The 22,588-nt window shown below is 35.3% G+C and overlaps 1 protein-coding gene across 2 annotated transcripts in view; it reads right to left on the bottom strand.

Moving 5' to 3' along the window:
• The window catches only part of LOC115453189 (protein doublesex), a 186,447-nt gene that overhangs the window by 59,501 nt on the left and 104,358 nt on the right, over positions 1–22,588 (bottom strand). The window contains exon 3 of one of the 2 annotated variants that reach the window (XM_037438024.1): positions 1,524–1,738. In XM_037438024.1, the coding sequence (XP_037293921.1) occupies positions 1,548–1,738 (191 nt within the window). In that variant the 3' untranslated portion in view covers positions 1,524–1,547. Of the gene's footprint in view, positions 1–1,523; positions 1,739–22,588 lie in introns of those variants that run through there. The other variant, XR_005112268.1, reaches the window with a different exon arrangement.

The following is a 22,588-nucleotide window of genomic DNA, read 5'->3' as shown; positions in this document are numbered from 1 at the left end:
AAAAGAACATATAGCTGACGTGAAACACCGACGCTCGACGAAGTCTGCAGTCGCTGAACACTCTGAAGGAGGCGCCAATCATTATCTGCGACTAGACAAGCCACAAATCCTCGCCAAAGAACACCGATTCCTGCCCAGGATGATTCGCGAGGCTATTGAAATTAAAAAACATCCTAATTTCAATAGGGAAGATGGTTGGAAGCTTGCACAAGCCTGGGATCCAGTTCTACATTTAATTAAATCGGAACCCAAAAGACCGGCTGCCAGACTTCAAGACACTGTGAGCTCATTCTGCGTAGATCGGACCACCAACAGCTAAAAAAATTTAAAAAGTTGTATAATTGTAAAATGTAGGTAGATATTGTAACTTTGACTTTGCGGATGAACAACACCTCAGTCCCCCCCGTGACCATGAAGGCTGCAAAGTCTTCGAAACGTCGGGAGAAAAATAAAAAACAAAAAACCGCGATAGAATCCGAAAAATTAGTTTAATTTCAATGTCTAACATTCGCGTAAATATAAGAAATCATTCTACCACCTTAAGTAGGAACCAATACTTAATGCTTAGTCTCAGCAGCAAATATTCTCTAGATAATTAATAAGATAGATATACGAAGAGTAATATGGGCAGAGTGACTCCACTACACCTGATTGGAAATAGGAATGGCTTCTAGGTTGAGTATCGACTGACAAGACTTCATTATCCCACCTTTGTCTTTACTTTGCTTTAGCCGTGTGAGTCCATGTGGAAAGTACGTAAGATATACAAACTAATTGATTAAATCTGCGGATTACTGAATTTACTGTATTTTTCAACAGCATATAAATTATTAATCAAGTTAATTTGTAATCGAGGTAAAACTGAATAATAAATTACAACGGAAAGGCATACATCCCGGTACTCCGTGATTTATTGTAAAGCAACACGATATTATAATTTGGGAAAGTTTCAATCTAAGGACGCGGACACGAATGAGGTGTCAGATATCCTATTAGCATTTAAATTGCACTTGATGAAAACTAGCATTTTATGTACCTACATAAATTATGTTCGTTTAGGTTATGATACATTTGTAATACAGCCTCAAAAAAGCGCGAATTTCGTTTAATTCTCATGTTTGTGATTGATCGAGAGACCAATGCGTCCGACACCTGTTAGTTTCAACCAATCACAATAAAACGACACGGAGTTGTGTGGTGTTTCTTTGCCACATTCTAAGCACACTGGATTTTATTTTTAGAATTTTCGTTTAAAGGTAGTGATGACAGACGCGCGTATTTATAAAAAATGTTCACTGAAACTGATCTCCACGGCTTATTCATTCACCACGGAAACTTTGAACTTCCTAGGAAGAAGAGTCACGACATTATTTCCTAAGCCTGTCTGGCTAGAGGCTAAAGTGATTTAACTGTCCATAAATAGGTAAATTAGATTTCAACGAATGATTAGTGTGCTCACTATGAAGTCGAGTGCAACATATATGATCATTGTATGATATATCTTCACGGATTAAATCGTTTACCTGTGCCGGCGCATGTTCGCATCGCTACAAATGCGCGGGCGGCGGTGAAGCGCGCTGTGTGGTGAGCGGGATGGGCAGGAGGTGGGGCGCGTACTCCGGTGCGAGCACGTACCGCGGCGAGCAGCACATGGAATACGAGCCCTTGCGCGCCTGCAGCTCCAGCAGCGAGCACAGCGATCGCTCGTACAGCCTCCATTGGTGCACTACCCAGTGAGCTGCAACACCATCATAGATATAGAGTCGTATTAATAGGTGTAATTATTTAGCTCTAAATTACGATATCAGCTAAGACACTGTCGAATTAATCTCAGTATCTTAAGATCGACGCTATTTAATAAACAGATATCAACACCAACTCAGATAATATTTAAATTCACAGCATATGACGGATTTTGACAGTTAAGCTTCGTTTATTAAACAGCGCCGACTCGGCTCACAACATGCGCTCAAATGAAAGTTCAAATTTTGTTTCTTAAATAGTGCAATACTTTGTATGTCTAGTTAAGATCCCACTCAAAAGTGAGATAAATACGGACCATAGAAGAGGTAACGATATTCAAAGAGTATAGATACCATACCCTATGAAATTAAACGAGAAAGTGTGATGTACGCACAGTGCACACATAAATTTTTATTTGCAGTACTACATTGACATACATTATGTGTCAAGACACGGCGTAGTGCGAACAAAATAATACTAATAATTAACATTCACGCGTAGTGTATGTAATCGTCCCAATAAGGTATTTGCTCATTTTTTGTTCTCTATTTTCATCAAATATTTATAAAAAGATTCGTTAAAACCCGATAAAAAATCAACTAGTTACAAACCTTTGTATTTCGGTAGAAGGGATAAGCGTCAAGAAACAAGAAAAGAGGCGCAATACGCGCACGTGACGTCATCGGAAACGATGCGTGCAAAAGAAAATGATGAAGCGATATCCCCACTACACACCACCCCTGCACATTGTAATATTTAAAATATATACTGCCTCTTTCCTTAATGAATTTTAATGCAGTTTTTACAGAAGGGGAACCTTTTTGTACTACATATCATATAATGTACAAAAGCAAACAAAGGGAAATACCGTATTGGGATAAAATATTTTTAGATTATGCGTGGTAGTGGTGAATCTATAGTTTTCGAATATCATTGAGAAAAGGATATAAATTATGCATTGATGCATAGCTAAAATCGCGTATGCCAGTGGACTGCAACATCCACCACATATATAGACAACATTGTATAATGTATAAGGATTACTTAAAACTATCTAACAGAAATCGCGGAGGTATACTTACTGCACACATAACATATTAATGTCCTTTTAACTTCATAATATGTCTTTAAATATTAATTTATCCTATATATAAGTGATGGCTTACTGCTTGCTTAAATATAAAAAAAAAAACATGCTTACAGATTACTTATTTTGATTTATTATTGGTACGTATACGTATTTGGCAATTGGGATTGCTCATTGAAGCTATGTACCTACTAATAATTATCCTCACCCAGAGCTACTAAACATACGTGAACCGCAGAAATTTCTAGATCCTTTCTTGACCTAAAACGTGGGTAGATGTTTGTTTTCATTTCCGATATATGGCTGTTGATTTATTTCCAATGTCCATTGTCCGGTAAAAAACAAATGTCTACAAGTTAATGCGTTTGCATCGCGTGGAAAGAATATGGTGGGTGCATTTAGTGCTTGAAATAACCAATGAGATTGCTTTGTTTCGGTCACCGTAACCAACGCTATTTTTGATCAGATCAAATCTTAAACCCAAAGCTTACTACTTAACGATATAAGACAAACAAAATAGATGGCCTTTTAAATATTATCAAATACCAATGTGGTAGTTATAGACTATAAGGATTGGACTGAAAGTTTATCTTACTTCCTACGAATATAAATGCAAATGATTGCAAAAATGTTTGGATGTTCGTTAGAAGTAAACGCGGAAATGTCTGAACGCATTTAAATCAAATTTAACACACGGGTAAATCATATCCTGGATTATTATATAGTCTAATTCTTATCCCGGTAATTTGCTCCCATGGGATGTAAAGGACTTTTTAATTTGATATTTTAAATAGATGCCGCTGGTGTCGTAGTCGTCTATGAATCCCTACAGTATTTTAGAAACTTTTTGTAGCAAAAAACCCTTTCACGCATGTGAATCCGCCACACCTAGTACCTATTTTAAACAGATAATAGATCATACCATAAGTACACAGAACCGGCGGGAATGCACAAAAGATTGATGAATGTAGAGGAAGCGAGAGAAGTATGAATCGTGCAAAGTGGCAATCCATGGTCTCTGCCTACCCTCTATGGGATACAGGCGTGATACTATGTATGTATGTATAATAAAGACCATACTTCCGTGCATATTGTATTCAATGTATTGTTAATATCAGTATGTCAGACTACAAATTAATGATTCTGCACAAGACGCTTTTAAAGCTATCAGATTTGGCTAATGGTTTCGGCATCACATCGATCAATAAATTTGTTGTCACTAATGGAATGTTTAGTTTAACTTATGTACGTAAGTGTAAGTACATAAGTAATGCGTACGTAATCTCCGGATTTACGAGCATAATAACAATTTTTATTTATTTTAATTGATTACATAATAATATCAGCCCTGTATTTTATACTGTCCCACTGCTGGTCACGGGTCAAATCTACTACTGAGAGGGATTAATTAGGCTTTGATCATCTAGGCTGGCCTAGTGCAGAATGGTAGACTGAATGGTAAGTTTACCATTCCGCACTGGGCGAGCCTATTACCTCACTCACTATCAAAATTCCTATAGAGAACTTCTCGGGTATGCAGGTTTCCTTCATTTCAATTAATTTCATTTTTATGGCCGATTCCAAAGACTTCAGGATTAACAGAGTTTAAATTATGTAATTATAAAATAGCAAATACCAAGACGAAAGAAATAAAGCGTCTTTGATTCTGATAATTTTATTTGTTCAAAGTTGTCAAAAGTGATCAAAAAATGTTAATAAATAAAATAATAAAATAACATTAATCTGTTCTTTATTTTAACACCATTTACATTTTTCCTGTCTTGAATTATTTGTTTGCTACAAAAAGAAGTGACAACCCTAGGCCTAAACAACCCGCTCAATCCCCAATACCTACATTTTTCCATTAAAGCGACCAAACTCATCAATGATTTTTCTAGTACTACCGACATTTATGACCGGAACATTATTTATCAGATGACCTACTTATCCATTTACTGGAACTGGCGAAAAAAGATCATTCAAGCCTCATTCAACAACAGTTGCAACTTGGAAATACCAACGTGAGCAATCAAGCAGAAAGTTATTGTAGAATGTAATTTGCACCATCGATGTAGGTAGTTAAACACAATAATCATAAAAACTACGCGATATGAATACATAATCAAATACAAAACATGTAATCAAAGTAATCAGGCTTGGGACCGTTCTAGATTACAATATAGCGTAACTATGCTGGTAAGTTTGCTTCCAATGCGTAACGCTATAGGTACCTATGTACAATAATTATGTACATGCAAGATATTGAGTTTTTTTGTTGTTGTTAAAAGTGATCGCTAAATAGATTTCAAAAATTTGGCAACAGACCATCGGCGTGGATTAAAATGCACTTTTACTTTTACTATTACTTTTTATGCGGAGATGGTATTATATTATACTATACCTGTAAATGTTTTTTCACGCGAAGCCACGTGCATCACCTAGTATACACGGTTATTTTAACAATACGTTAAACGTATCTTCTAGAAATCAACACTTTGCTATGTTATTCTAACTTTAGATGTAAAACAAAAAATAAGTTTCGAACAAAATAAATATATTTAAAAATTACTATAATTTGACATGCCTTAAGGCCCACTAATACTACCTACACGAATAGTATATTTTGTCGAAGCGGTAAAATCATACTTTACATACACACACCATATTCGCACTAATTTACAAAATGCTCAGAGAATCTTTAAACACAAACCGGGATTTTTGGATATACTTGATATTCGTGGATAATTTTTGGCACAACGTTAGCCGAGGTTAGAATATTTGGTTTCGTATAATTACGCAATGTAAAAATGACCCTGTATAAAAATAAACAATTCCCAAATAAATATGTGACAATATCTCTCATAACAATATCAAATATCTGAAAGCATAAAACAACGAAATTACCCATCACAAAAAGATCACAGCAACTAGAAACATGTTCAATGCTAATAAAACCCAATTGTCGGCGCTGAAATAGGAACGGGTAATGCACACCACGTGTGGAAAGCTTCTCAGTACCATAACCGCGTTTCCATAATCAAAATAAACTTAGCAACGTTATTATCAAAATAAGGAAGTAAACGGCCGTAAAATGATCGAATGAATAGTAACAAGTTCGCTACAATGTCGCAGCGCGATGCATATTTAAATCTTGTACGTAATGGCACTATCAAACTATATATATTTTTAAAATCGTATATACTAATCATAATACATCTAATACCGAGACTATCATTATGAATTGAAGACATAAATTCCTTTGACACGAATGAGCAGATATGTCGTTTTCGTTTCCTTAGACGGTGACTGTGGTAGTGTCAATGATACAAGTGCCAAGTCATATCGTACGTACCAACCACGTGCCAAATCATTTATACATGTAGACATGATGCATGCCAGTTTAATCAGATCCACACGATGACGCTTATCGCGATCTATTTGTAGTATCTATATCCTGGAAGTACTGAGCGGGACGAACAGGGCGGCTCTTAATAAAATGGACGATTTTCTTCTAAGACAGAAAATGTTGCAAGACGATATCGTTTTATTGCAAACGGGATTAATTGCATACTGATACATAAATTCCGATTAATAATTGATTGACTGTCGATTTACAAGGTTTGTGAAATTCAATTGTAAAAATTATAGGAATATAGTATTTTTGAGTTCCAAACTAAAATAGAACGTATGCGACCTCTAATGGACTGTATTTGAGGCATCGATCAGTAATTAGCCACAACTAGACAGCTCAGTGACGGACGTCTCTCAGGGCCTATTATTGGATCCCTTGGGTTTAGATAATGCATTTGCCATCCATTTCGCCACAACTGGCCTTAAATATTTAATTGGAATATACGGCCATAACCTCAAAAAACACGTCCCCGCCCAAAATATTGGAAATTATTGGTTCTGGCATGTCTTCAATATTTGTAAAAATGTTGTAAATAAAAATATGATAATTTTCAAACAGTGTATTTTAAGGGCGTACAAAATTATACGAATTATAATACAGAAACCGTGTCGTAAGAAAGCTAATTCTGGAATCATAATTTCAGTTGCAAAATATAATCCAAATAACTTTAATTTACTTTGTTTGCGACCTAGTCTGCAATTGAATTAAAAACTGTTGTTGGGACAAAAAGTAGTCTATTGGATGCAAGAATAGTGTAGTTTTCTACTTGTGATATTTTTTATAATCGGACCAATCTTTTCCTAGACAACAACAAACAAAAAAAACTTAGATAACATATATTATATACATATAACAGTAGAGATTTAAACAGAAATTCTACCTACAAGAAAAGAAAAAAAATTCGCCACTGATCGATTATTTGATTATTTAGGCTTAGTGCCTAAAAAATAAAGTGAACTGATTTATCCAAGCACTAAGGAAGCACTCGTCATATCAAGGTAGCTCTTAGGTACCCGGCGCGACCTCAGCTGCAAGTAAATTGAATCTGTATACTCATACTATTATTTATAAACGCACAAACAAGGCCGAACATACTATTATTATCTCTATTTAAAGTTTTACTCTATTGCATACTAATTCTTGTAGTCTTAAAATGACACAATATCTATGTGATGTCTCGGAGGAAACAGTCTGTTGGAGTAGGTTAAGCTTTGTCTATATTTTTGCCAAGCAGCAGTTTGCAAGTACCATTATGATCAAGCTTGATTCTTTAAGTACATTTTCTAGAATATGTAATTAACGTTATATCGCATTATCGGTGGAGTTGTATTACGGCACGACTGCAGTGTTGAGGTCTCGGTTTTGATCCTCGGGTCAGGGAAATTGATATTGGGTTTTTCTAATCAGTATCAGCCCGGAGTCAGCAATTAACTCCGGATATGGCGACAGGCTTTCCCCACATCACATCATGGAACGCAATACACACGGCGTGCACTAGTTGCGCCTGTGCCTACACCTTTGGAGACAAAAAAGCATGACTATGTGTCTCTGTATGTACAAGACAACAATTCATGCGAGCTTCTTGCTCATTTAATTACATAAACAATACAATAACAGTAAATCAAAGAAAGTACCGCCCCGTACTAACCTACTGTAGTTTGAAACAGGCGAGTTTTACCGATGATTACGCGGATAGATTACATGACGGGCAATTTGCTCGCAATTACTCGTTAGGCAATGAAGTAGCGACTGTACATCGTCAGTACTTTAAATCAATAAGTGATTGTGTTGAGTACGCGAAGTTGGCACGTATCGATTTATATGCTTATTTCCTTTGTTTTATGTTAAGAGCAATTGTTTGATGCAATAGATCTATATTAATACTATAGGTGTATATAAGGGATTTCTAAACATAGATTTTTAGTAGTAAGTCAAAAACGTCACATAGGTGTGAATGAAACAACGCTTTACAAAAACAAAGGAAACCGATATTCTTTCTAAAGCTGCACTTATCCTGCTTAATAAGACATTACTTGATCCAAATATAATCAGCCATAAGTCAACTGTTAAACATAGGCCTCCCCTAAAGATTTCCAGACGGACCTGTCAACAGTCCGCATCAATCAATCAATCATCAATCCATACTGAACTTAATTTAAGACCGCTCAACGTGAAGTCAGCGCGACTCAAAGATTCATCGCTAAAAGCTCTCAACATCTCCAGACTCCCAATACACAGAAATACACAACCGATTGTTCCAAACGGTCACGACTGTCTTATCAACTTGACGCTCCACTAAATGGTCTAGTAATTTGCTAAGTTTATCTTGTACAGTGACAAATTAGGGCGTCCTATTCTCGTATCGTAAGGCAATTGATCGGCTGGCCCGCTGGGAGAACGTGCGATATCACTTTATACTTATTTATATATTAACTAGATGCGACTGAAATAGCTGGGTGGTCAGACGGCATCGGAATAACTTATACTGAGATTGTCCTTCCTCTTTACTTGTCGAGTGACGTTTGTCGTTTTAGATTTCATTCTTAGCAAGCGCGTAACAAGAACTAAACTTAGTAATATCAGAGCTGTTAAATAGATTTCCAATAACAGTAGAAACACCAGTATTATTTTCAATTTTAAAGTACGGCGTGATAGCACTCGTCAACCTAAGACATTAGAAGTTAATTCAACACAAATTATCAACTATGCACAATGCTTAGCGATAGAAATACACAATGCCTTAATACCTACTTTGATTCTTGCATACGAGACATAATAAAAATACTTATGAAACTTACAGTAAATAAGTAAGAAGCTAACCAAACCTTCAACGTTACTACGGCATTAAACTTGACCTAAGCGATTTGTAAAGCCGTTGAATACTATCAAATTCAATGTCTACTGAATAAATAACAATGTATTGGATTCAAAGCGACTTAGTTAACATATTGGAACAGGTTTGCAGCGGATTTATGTTAATATAATACCGAGTATGAGATCTAGCTTGTGCTCGTGGCTCCGCGTGATGGTTTCCGCAATGCCTGGACCACTCAGGGATGATGGTCATATGTATTAATAAAAAAAAAAACACAAAATCGAAGTGATGAAACAACTTACATGCCTAGCGTCTACACAAAGTGAAAATTGATTTGTATCAATTATTTTTTGACCCCTTTCTCTAGCATCGTGTAAATCGTATATGATGATTCATGAGTATACAATCAACCTGTAATGTGTATATTTTCACACCAAAACTTATAACATATGTTCTGCCTTATGTCCCCATATAGGTAATGTTCATATTAAGTTTTTGCTGAAATATTAAACGTGATTTTCTTTGTAAGTCTTTCTACGTGTAGAATTTTAATGAGAAAAGGCCTTTGAGGACGCGCAGGAGTCAACTATCAACTGTTGCACCAAATCTGTAGTGGATTGTATCGGATTTCAGACACCTCACCCTTGAAAAGGTATCTTGACCGACTAAAAGCGCGCCTTTGCAATTTAATAAACTTTTCAAACACTAAGCGACGCGTATTTCAACATTAAAAATTCAAGATTTTTTGCAGTTTGCAAGAATGAAACGCGTATACCGCAAGAGGAATTTTCATCAAATTTGTCACACAGCTAGCACAAGTCCCAAATTATTACAGCAACATTAAACCAAAAAATAAATGATTTTATTCTAGAACCACTCCCTTTCACAGACGGAGCCTTTATATTTCATAAAAAGACTTTTATAGTGGGTGCAATAGTTACGTCTCTGCTTAACCTTTCGAGCTAAAAGCGTGCGTATGAGGCGAGTGATCACAATTTAATAAAGAAACTTCGCCATTTCGAGACCTCTTTGTAATCTGACATTATTACAATCTTACTAATTAGTATAATTCGCGTTTCTCCTTAATTGAATGAATGTGACAAAGATGCGGATGAGCCGCCACTTAGGATTAACACGATACGGCGCGTGAAGCAAAATATGATACGGTTTTGGTTCGGCGGTGTTAGATGCCGAGGTGTGGGAGACGAACAAGTTTAAGTCAAATAAAAATAATTTGTATATTAAGATGATACGGTTAAGACAACTGAATTAATTATGATCTTCCATTTACACCACATTTTGGAAATAGAGTAATTGTATGTAGTTACTGCCTTAAAAGCAATAACTAGAGAAGTGTGGACTAACGAATTATTTTTAATAAATAAGGGTTTTTTTATAGTTCTGTACATTAAACTATAACTCTTATAGCATTATGTTCTAGTACCTTTTTTTGAGTATCCACCTTCATTTACTTTTTAAATAGACATCGCTGGCGTCGTACAGGTGGCGGCGTGAAACACTACAGTATCTTTTGTAGCAGGAAACGCTCTACACGCGAGCGAAGCCGCATCACCTATGAGTATTAAACAAAATGTACTTGAGTTTAATAAATGTTAAAATACGAACTGACAGTCTGAACCGCCGAAATAAGATTTCCGCCATTACCTTAAAACACTACACTCACAACATTGATAGTAAATCTACTGTAAATTTTCAAGTCACTAAAACCAACCAATCAAATATTTGCCATTTGCATACAGAAAAACTGGATTATCCCGCCGCGGAGTCAAACCCGCGCCATTCTAATGCCTCGCCTTCTGTGCTTTAGAGATCGCAGCATCTGTCACGATCTTGTAGGGCACAGATCACAGGTAATACGTGATTAAACATTTCTCGTAAAGTCGATAGAGTTTCACCAAATACAGTTATTTATGAAGCTACATCCAATCCAATTGTAAAGACTAAGGAAGCTGAACTAGAGACCGATAAGAATCAAAATTATTTTAATTTTATAACATTTCCTCAAAAGTTACGAGAGAATAAATTATGGGCAAAACGATGTAACACTTCAAATAAAAAAGAATGGTTTCATTAAATAAGCTACATATTTGTTTCCATTATACATGTCAATAAAAATGAAATACTTTGAATTATGAACACAGGATGCAGGACATAAGCCTCTCACAAAGACTTCTACACCAACCTGCTTAGCGGTGTATCCCGCGACTTTCCAAAACCTTGAACATGTCAACCTTATAGGTGAAAACTTCACAATCAGTTTCTTTTATCTTTTATTCCAAGGCTTTGTAGTCAAGTTCTTATATCACTAATTATAATCAATAATAGGTTAGTGCCGACAAAGTGATTTATTGACAAATTACGACAACATAATGTGACGACTTACAGTGATAAATAACTTAATAACAGTAAACTATTAATTTGACGTTGATTTAAACTCCCAACGTTACATAAATATAGCAATGGTCAGCTTACCGCGTTTTTGTTTGAGCACTAATCAGCCGGCCCTGGATTTAAGGGGGGGGGGGGGAGGGCTAGCCAAGGCCCCTGCCTCGGACGACGAATTCAGAGAGCGGCAAATTCAAACTTGGCCGACGAATACATAAGTCATCATTAATGCAACTTTGACTACTGAGACATCCAGTACATTCAATACTAAAATTACATCCAAAATGATGGTTATAATGACAAAGGTAAAAATAAAGGTGGGTGGGAGCAGCATTTTTAAAATTTAGCCCCGCCTCGATAAAATTCAAGATCCGGGACTGCTATCAGCTGATGACATAAATACCATTATTGTAGGATTTTGCGAATACCAAGATCACGGAGTTTTCCATATTCGGTCATTTATTTCATAGAAGTGTAGTGGCTGTATGAACTTACGACCAATTTTACTATTCCATTATTTTGCAAATTTTACAAATATTTTCCGTGATATTCACTTTTTAAACTAAAAATGAATAATTAAAGATTGCTATACAAAAATATTTAAATCATTTATTGTCCCTGAAGTTGTTGTTAAACTACACTACATCCCTACTACCTACTGACAAACTTTCAGCTTTTATAAAATAACGAAGGTCTGGGGTTCACGGGCTCTTACTCTATACTGTCTTTAGATAGTATTTACATCCCATGATGGCATGATGGGAAGGAAGTCTATCTAGTGCTAGTGTTAGAATATTTGTATCCGCTCGGATAGATATCACCGTACTCAAAATAAAACCCGCCAGTATGCCGAGTTCCGTGATCAACCAGTTTCAAACTGACCAGCATAATTGTAACGACTGGCGAGGATAATCATCTCTAGTCAATCAACACTATCTACACCCTACCTCACTTACCATAAGTTCCAGTGAGGTCACTGCGGTGCTGATGCAATAAAAAAGGCACAAATACCTATCGCGAGCAACACGTGTCTACAAAACGGAAAAAATACAAGGAAAAATAATGTAATATAATAACTTAGATCTCACGGCATTCAGTGGTAGGGCAGTGGCAAGGTGCCAACCATACACACGATATCCTACAAACTCTGGCCAGATTTTGACATAGATTTATACATTCGACGCGTTAACTGACGCTCGTTAACTAAATATTCGTATAATTAATACGAAGGGAATATAACAGAAGAATTTATTGTGTGAGTAATGCCTTCTGAAAATTTTAAGTTTTATACCCAAACTAGCTTTAGCTCGCTGCTTGCGTGAAGGAGTTTTTCGTGTTAAAAGTCTCGCTATATATTTTCCCGGGATAAAAAGTAGCCTATAACCTTCCTAGGGTCTTCAACTATCTTTATAACAAATTTCATAATAAGGAGATTTTGAGTAAATCGATCACATACAGACAGAAAAGGAAGTTTTCTTTTATAATATATATAGATAGTGCTTGATCCATTTCGAATGAAAGACTTGCAAGAGCACAGGATTTGCCCTGAACGAAGTGGTCTTTGGCATTCGGAACACATACACATACACTTTCCTACAAAACGAACGTTTTGTTGCTGCATAATTAGTAATTTCGTTCTATAATCTAGTCCACAATTTACGTCTTTAAATATATATAGCAATAGAGATCAAATACGTCAATATTTTTTTCCAATTAATGTGTCCAACTCAATTTTAAATAAAACGTCAGTTACGCCGTTCTTCCACTCAATCCATAACATAGAAATAGCTGTGAAACGTAATACCACGGCGCGGGCGCAACTAGCGTCTGATTGAAGTAATCAGCACGAGAAAGTAGCACCGAGTGAAGTTAATGGCTTACTAAAATGTTACTTATTAGTTTGTATTACTCAGGTACCACCATCATTATGTTGATAGTATGGCCTTAAGGTTATAGCTTAAGGTCCATTTTTCATACATTTTGTTTCACCTTTAATCTGGGTAACTAAACAAGTATTGACAAGTAACATGATAACATGTTCAAACTTAAATCTGTTTGCTTTCATTATTGATTCCTATTTTCTACGCGAAGCAACGAGACATTTTACCGCTCAGCAATAACTTCAGAGAATATTCCTGTTTCCACGAAATGTCACTCGCACATTTGCAAACATATCCTAAAGCGCTGCCGAGTTGAAACGTCTTAACCTATTTTGACACTCTTTGGATGAGAATGACGTCATTAAATTATATAAACATTATTAATAATAATAATAATAATAATACTTTATTGCAGACCCATGATCCATATCACAAAAATGTAATTTTAGTGTCAAACTTACTCTATTTAAAAAAGGAATAACTATAATAGTCTGGAGGTGATCTCCACCCAACGCTGATACGTTGCCGTCATCATCAGCCTATCAGCTAGACTCATAATAATGGAGTTCTTACTTGAGGCAACTCTCAATGTATGTTTTAAAACTCAGAGATAAAAACTGAGTTTATAACTGATTAAAATCATTTATCGTAAAACTAGTCTCGTTTGTAATTAATAGCTAATACTAGAAAAATGCGGTTACATGTAAACATCTTGTGTAAATAAAACAAAACAGGATCATAATCTATGAATCTATATTATTTAGATATTTTTAAGAAATTGTGTTATGAGTTAAGCTTCATCGTACACAACCGAATATCTGAAATAAAGCCAAGTGACCCAAAAACCTACAAGTGGTCGTGTTGCGGTTAGGCAATATTCGCTCTATTGATCGGGCGACCCTTCGAGCCTACATCGATTGCAATTTATGTCTAAACAAGGGAAAAGTCGTCTGAGTTCAATTAATAAAAGCGTTGGCTCCTGTTTGACAAATACATAAAGCTACTTATCAAATATAACTTGACCAAACACGCTGCCCCTAAAAATACGTAATCAAATGAATATCTAAATTAGCTACCTAACAGTCGCTGAAGAATAATATTACTTAAACATTGAAATAGATTTATAATAATATAACTTCTATTCTAAGGTAAGCTACTATACTATCCAAAAATGTAGATAAAACATTACAATAACTGTACTTTCATAATGATATATTAAAACGAGTCGTACTGACTACAGAACAATTTATTAAAACAATTGCCAGCATTGTTCATTTATCATGCAAGTTTGTTCACTTTTAATAAATTATACAAACAACGACGCCTTATCCCGCCCGAAGATAACACTATGTTTAATTTGTAGTAATTTCGATACAAAGTAAATGCGTAGAATGACCGACAAAGAACAGTATTGTTTTTATTATAAAGAGATTTGTTTTAATTCAATTAATGTTGATATACTTAAGACCTCTGTTTATCGACGCTGACAGTACAAACATTATAGTCGAGCTTTGTTGTACACGGCTCGGGACGAATTGTATATTTATTTTATACATTGAAAAGGGAGACAGTTTTCTTGCTTAGTTAATCTCTGATAGTTGAATGGTCTTTTTGGGAGAATGTTAACCTTTATTAATCTTTAGATGCCTATTGAGAAACTTGACTTAGCATATTAATTTATGCATAATGTTAGACATCGAAATAAAACTAGTTTTCGGATTTTATTACGGTTTTTTATATTATAATTTTCTACCGACATTTTGAAAACTTTGCAATCTTCATGGTCATAGGGCGGACTGTGGCAAAACAGAGCGAAAACCTTGAAATAGTGAGCCAGTGATATATAGATCGAACTCACTAGGTACATAAGTGACACATAAGACAAATCCAGAATACCAACAGTTTGTTACGACAATAATATAAATATTAATTGCCATCGCAACAAAGCCAACCTGCTAATTGCTATACACACAATGCCACGTGTAACCGACGCGGAGTCACAGTTCAATTGCAGTCAGAACCAATTACATATGTCCTTGCACGATGTTATTCATTTTATTATTGTTAGATTAGGCCAAATGCAATAAAACATTAGAAGAGGATCAAAAACATATTTTGACAACAGCTGTTGTGTGGATAAGAAATTAAAAGTCGTGGGTGTGATACCCGCATTTAAACATGTTTGTATGATCCACAAACATTATCTCAATAATCAACTATGGATATGATAATTATTCATATGTTTTTAGAATTATATAATAATCAATAATTGAAATGCGTAAACAAAATATGAAATTTATTAAAATACTGGGAAAAGTAACAAGTCTTGCATTCGAGGGGCCGTTTTGGTAGGTACTACGGAAATTCTATTTACAAGCAATAGCCTAGAGTATGTGCACTGTAATGTTCCGGTTTGAAGGATATGGTAGCCAGCGATACTACTGGGCATTATGAGACTTAACATCTTGTGTCCCAGGGTGAAGTGGCACGCAGTACTTTATAATTTAAAGTTCTGTATCGTGTTGCTACTGTTTATGGACGATCGAATCGCTTACCATGAGGCGAGCAGTATGCTCGTTTCATCATTCAGACAGAATAAAAAAAGTGCGTAGGAACTAAAGTTCATAAAAGGCACATATTAAAATTCTTTAATTTATCAGAAACTACAAACGACAAAAACGTTTACAATCTACGATTATGGAACGAATACAAACTTGCTTGTATGTCAATAAAAAACTAAAAGACACGCAAATGCTTCGACATATTTTTTCTTTTGGACGTCACAATTTCGAATCGTTTTTTTATTGACAGGTGTAATCGTGTCTTAACACAGGACCTACAAAATGTACACTTTCGGACAAATAAACTGTACTACTTCCACGTTTGGACTGTAGTGGAAGATGAGCCGGCCGTAAAATGCTCATTGTTCGATTTACGCAACGATTTTCTTTTTTGTGATTCACAAAATATGTGTGTGTTGCGCGAGTGTACTCCAATCTCGCGGTCTCGAGCCACTAAGCCGTATTAGGCTAGTGCCTGCCAATAGCTTTTACCTATGACAATAAGTTTTTCTGCGATAAATATTTTGACGGGATAAAAAATATTAGCACTCAAGAGTAATGTAGTTTCCTATTAGTGAAAAAAAAATCAAAATCGGTTTAGTAGTTCCTGAGATTAGGGCGGTTAAACAAACAAACTCTTCAGCTTTATTAGATTAAGATTTTAAATTAACTTTAAGATTAATAAATGAAGCAAGTTTTAAAGTAAACGTCTGCCGTCTTATGTGTCTTTTTCTTTATACATGGCATTGCTGTTTTAATTAAAATAAAAACGAATTTATTAACCTAAAATCACATAAAAATCTTATTTCCAAAACTAAAAACTTGTTTGTTCTTTGAACAAACGCCCGATGTATTTGTCCGCCAGTGTAACGTAAACATTACAAATCATTATAAGGGTGAACAACTTGCAACATTCTAGCTCCACCTTGACATCGAACTTGGGACTGCGCGAGGCATTACATAATTGCACCGACGTATGTAATGTCAATGGCATCTGCGAGTTATTATTATTAAGTCCCGTTCACAGCAGCACATTTTTGACAACTATCCATTTATATATTTGGATTGGCTTCAAATTGATTTCTAGTTTTCCCTTTCTATAAAGGCGTCTTTAATATCTTCAATGTATTTAAACGTTGAGCCACGTGCATCATACATATTTAATATAAACAGATTGTTTTATTTAATTGAAAATTAATTAAATCTGTACAGATCGTAGATTTTATTTAGAAATAGCTTTTATTGTTACGTTTTAACTGCATTTGTATTATTGACCAACTTTCCATCTCCTTTTCTTTGGGATGAGAGCGGGCTCGATCGCGAGACTCTGTCAAATGATGGCATTATCCATACTAATTTGTGAACAAAACTCACAAATCTTAGCGAATTGTTCCGAATTATAATAGTGTACTTTGATTTAATTTTTTTAATTGATTGAACGGAAGATAATACCACTCGCCTGACGGCAAGCGATACGACCGGCCATAAACAGTAGCAAACCACACAGAACTTTGAATTACACAGTACCGCGTGTCGTCTACGCTCGTGACCTTGAGACATAAGATGTTAAGCCTCACAATAGTCAGTAAGAACACTGGCTACCATATCCTTCAAATCGGAACACAACAGAGCATCCCACTAGTGCTCGGCGGTAGAAATAGACATTGCGATTGTACCTATCGAGACGGCCCCTATTATGCTACACCTACGACTATTTTTTATTGTTATCCATATTTTAATTACAAAGCAAACGAAATTCGATATAAATAATTGCGTTCTATAGTAACAAATAAAGTATTTTAAGACTATTATGATTTTTCGTAAATTGTAAGTCCTCTTTCTAGTCCTAAATCACAATATACAGAAATATGAAAACATATTTGCTGTATCTTAGCGCCATACGGCCGTCGCTATAGCAACATAGGGCGTGTAGTATAAATTAGCTCAAGGCTGCCTCTAAACTAGTTCCACGTGGAAACAAGACTCCGTCTATCAAAGTAGAAGCAGATCTTTAATAAGATTAAATAAACACGATATAACATTGTATGAATAAGCTTAACTATGATTTTGTTAGATATAATTTGTGTTATGCGTTTATAATGTAATCTCTATCATTGGAATATTGTTGATTAATGATTCTAAACGATATTGTACCACGATCTAATAAACGAAATCATTATTTTATGTAATAAACGCTTGCTAATTTTGGTTTGATGGTATATGCTTCTTAAAAAAATCAAATCCATGGGTATAATCTAAGACGCCAAATATTATAATGAAATAAAAACAAAATATTACCATAGATAATTTATACTATACCAGAAAGATAATCCTTTTTTTTTATTTATTTAAATGACGTTTATTGAAAACGGTGGTGCAACGTCAGCTAATTCGGCACCGTTGTTACAGAATGTCTCGGTGGCGTAGTTGTATTACGGTACGACTGATGTGCTGATGTATCGGGTTCGATCCTGTTTCGAACAGTGATTAGGTTTTTCTACACAATATCACCTCCGAGTCTGGGCTTTTGGTCGATATGGCAATAAGCTATTCATCATGGAACGGAATTCACACTGCGGAAAGTGAGTGCATAAGACGCGCTTCCGCCTACCCCTACAATAAAAAGCCCTGACTGTGTTATTGGAGTAAAGATTCCCTTAAATTAACGAGAGGTGAAAAGTACACATAACAAGCGTTGAAGATCATTAGTAAAGATTTCCACACTTATACAGTAATCGTTTCTCGGTATAAAATGTACTAACCGTGGCTAATCGAGGCAATTTTGCCACTGACCTACTAGCTACGAGATCGCGCTATCTCAACAGTTGATCAGTAAACTAGACCGCCGTCTGAGAGCCTGACGTTTGACTATTTAGACTGTGTTTCATAAAGTGGGTTCCGTATACCCTGATTTCGTTGAAAATTACATTAAGAGAGAATGGAACTGTATCAAAGAGACAATATTTTTTAATTAATTTTATTATTTGTTCTATTTAAAATCGTTTATTCTTCGCGTCTCTCAAACTTAAATAAATATGCAGACACAGAAAATCTGCGACTATATTACCTACAGTACATTTTATTTATAATTATTTGACGTAAAGGTCCATAGAGACTTTTGGAGAGTTGCAGCATCATTTGACGCAAAGTTCCGTGGCGGTTTGTTGAGTGTCGCAGCCCTAAAAGTAGGAACCGGTGGGAGTATATTGTTTGTTCATTCAACCTGTTGTGTGGCCTTTAGTTTGTGGTAATGTTGGAATGTATCTATTGATGTGGTCTGCGGTATGTAATGTCTGACTTTGGTTATTGATATTTATCGATATTCGGTTGCGTCCTAGTCTCTTGTTTTAATTTCTGATTTTATCAATTACTGACAGGGGCACAGCTTATACATGGTTCAAGAAACATACAGATTTTCACGCGACGCCAGTATTCAATGTAGACACTACGGGAGGAATCTTGAATGTACATTTCCCCATTGTGTGAATAAAATTACTTTTTATTCACACAAAAATTATTTGTGTACAACGTAAACACTACGGGAGAATCCTTGAAAATATATACCCCAATGGTCTGGTTAAAAAGTAAGTATTTAATATAAGTACGAGATTATTATTAACAAAAATATTTCACAACTTTAAAATAAATGGTACATTACTTACATATAATAAATGGTACATTACTTATGTTAATGATTTTAATTAAAATTTAATGTCAGAGTTGATAAAAATTTCTTATATCTACTAATAGTATAAAGAGGAAAATATCGGGATTCTTTGTTTGTAGATTTGTAGGGGCTAATTTCTGGAACTACTGACGAATTTGAAAATTCTTGCTCTAATAGGAAGCTACATTACTCCTGAATACTTTAGGCAAATTTTTATCCCGCGAAAATATATATCTTAGAAAAACTTTTTCACGCAAGCAGAGGTGCGGGCAATAGCTAGTAATACATAAAATCCCTTTTTGGGTATAAGCCTCCTCTATATAATTCGATATATATCATTTTGGTGCTGTCTTCACCCAGTTCTTACCAGCTACTGGAACAATATTATCGACCGGCTTTTTTCGACATTAAACTTTTAAATATGGTAATTTGATGTGAGATGTTGCCGATAACAATCCCCACCGGGCAGACGCGCCATAAAATTAAAGGGTAAGGAATAACGGCTCCTGTTCGTAAATACTAGGTGGCAATTCTCGTATGCCACTCGTCCGCAGGTTCAAATCCCAAGGGCACACACCTCTGACTTTTCTATCATGTGTGTATTCTTTGTTAATTTGTCGTTCGCTTTAACGGTGAAGGAAAACATCGTGAGGAAACCTGCACATCTGAGAAGTTCTCTATAGGAATTTCACTAGGCCAACGTGGTGGAATAAGGCCTAATCCCTCTCAGTAGTAGAGGAGGCCCGTGCTCAGCAGTGGGCAAGTATATAATACAGGGCTGATATTATTATTCTATTTAACCGTCAAACATTGTACAATCTGTCGTAGGTTTGTATTACGTTGTAGCTGGTATAATTATTAGGTATTATGAGATTTAATGCATAGTATAAGTACGATTAGCTGTGTCTGCGACTTCGCCTGCGTGGGGACTTTCAAATGCAATGAACACACGACATTACGGTGAAATATGATGACGGTGAACCTACTGTATTTACCCCTCTCCCTTCCCCTCCTCCCAATCCCACTCTCCTTTTTCCCCTTCTTCCCCACCTTCCCTGTGCCCCTGCTGTCGTTAAGCCGGGGGAATCCAGTATCCCATTCGCAGGATTCCCCTGGTGTTGACAGCAGGGGAACATACAAAAAAACTACTGTATTTGGGGTTAGGGGAAGGGACGAATTACGTATCAAATAGCGGACCCCAACCCCCCACCCTATGCGAAATACTAATTCTACACCATTACATTTCCATTACATTTCGATAATTAAATATACCAACTCGAATAATTTGAGAAAACAAAACCTGCTGTATTTACCATGTTTACGGAGACACTGTCTCAAGCGACTTCTAAATTTATCCCATTAATGTATTATGTGCTTTCGGTGAATTCCTGGAGCGGCGGGGTGCCGAATGAGCCGTGCGTACCTTAAGAACATTTGAATATGTCGCTATCAGTGTCACGTTTTCCGTGTCCGAGACCTTACTGAGACAAAGTCCTTCGATTTGAACTTCACCTACACTTGAACGCTGAGCATTTATTTTATAATTCCGTGTCGAATCATGTTGCAAATTATGGTACTAAAGTGTAAGATTAAAATGTTGGCAATAAGATATTATGTCTTCGAGCATAAGTATAATTACGTCATTCAAAGATCTGGGTGGTCTTGATATTTGATGAACAGATGTGTGGTGTTTACTTTAAAAAATGTTCGTCGCTTTATCAAAAAACATTCCTTTTTAATGTGCAAAGTCCAGTTTTTTTTATACATTATTTGGACAGCGACAGCGGAAATTAATAAAACATTAAAAAAAATTCCAAGTAATTTAAAATAATGAATAATTTTCTTAATTGTAAGAAAAATTATAGTAAATATTATTAAGATGAAACCAATATATACAAAGATCAAAGTTGCTCGGTCGGGAAGGTGCGAAATCAGTTCAGAACACAAATAGAAAGCTAAATATATTCGCTCATATCACATCTCACGTTATTCATTCCCATCAAGTGTTTAGCTTGTGATTTATTATACATACATAGTATTGTATAATGTATATGTAACGTACACGAGCAGAATGTACTATACAACAGTGTAAGCATATATCTTCATATGTCGTGATGTATAAATTATTGAAATATTGCGATGTTAAAATAAAGGATTTTTATTTAACTCAAATTCCTATTTAAAGACATTGATATTTGTCTATATTGTGTTGGTTAAACTTCACGACTAAACCGATTTCGATAGGAATTTAATCAGTAAGTAAAGGATTGTCCTAGCGAGTACATTTTGTTATAGATATGGTATTTTACGATGACAGAGCACGAGAAAAAGTAGCGGGCAGTATGTTTTTATGGTATTTCAGTTATTTATGCGAAGTTCTTGATCTTTCTAAACTAAAGATAATACGTCCTAGTAGAAAGTAAAATGTTGTTATTAAATCTTGAAATGTTAAAGAGAATGATAGATGTGAAACAGCCAAACGTTAAAGATAATGCCTTTATAATATAAAATCAAACAGTTCATAAAAAATATAACATCACCATATCAAGTTTTAAACAGTCGACAGGTGATATATTTTTTACGTTGCCATAATTGCTTATTTAACGCCATGTTTTGCGAAATCGAATAAGAAATACCGTTTGTTCGATACATCTGTTGAGGAAATGACATATTAGACCCTTCTTGTGACACATTTATACATACATATAATAAAATTATAATACGCCGATGTCTGTACTCTGTATATTAAAGATATTGAAGAAAATCTAATAGAGAATAATATTTTTTTTAGAATTTTTATATATCTGTATGTTTGTACACGCATCACACAATATCTTACTTTATTTATTTCAAACTGTATAAAATAATAGTAACGATAGTTCGTATATTACACTGATCAAAATAGTGCAATTTATCTTAAACAATATTCATAGTCGATTCACGCAATGGGGGTGCTAAATTACGGAATTACCCTGCTGAGCATCGAACCTGTACGCGAAAACTATTATTATCGACGA

The sequence above is a fragment of the Manduca sexta genome, chromosome 13 (assembly GCF_014839805.1).
Source record: "Manduca sexta isolate Smith_Timp_Sample1 chromosome 13, JHU_Msex_v1.0, whole genome shotgun sequence".
Taxonomy (NCBI): Eukaryota; Metazoa; Arthropoda; class Insecta; order Lepidoptera; family Sphingidae; genus Manduca; species Manduca sexta.
Note: the sequence above shows the minus strand (reverse complement) of the source record. Positions and strands in the feature narration are given on the sequence as shown.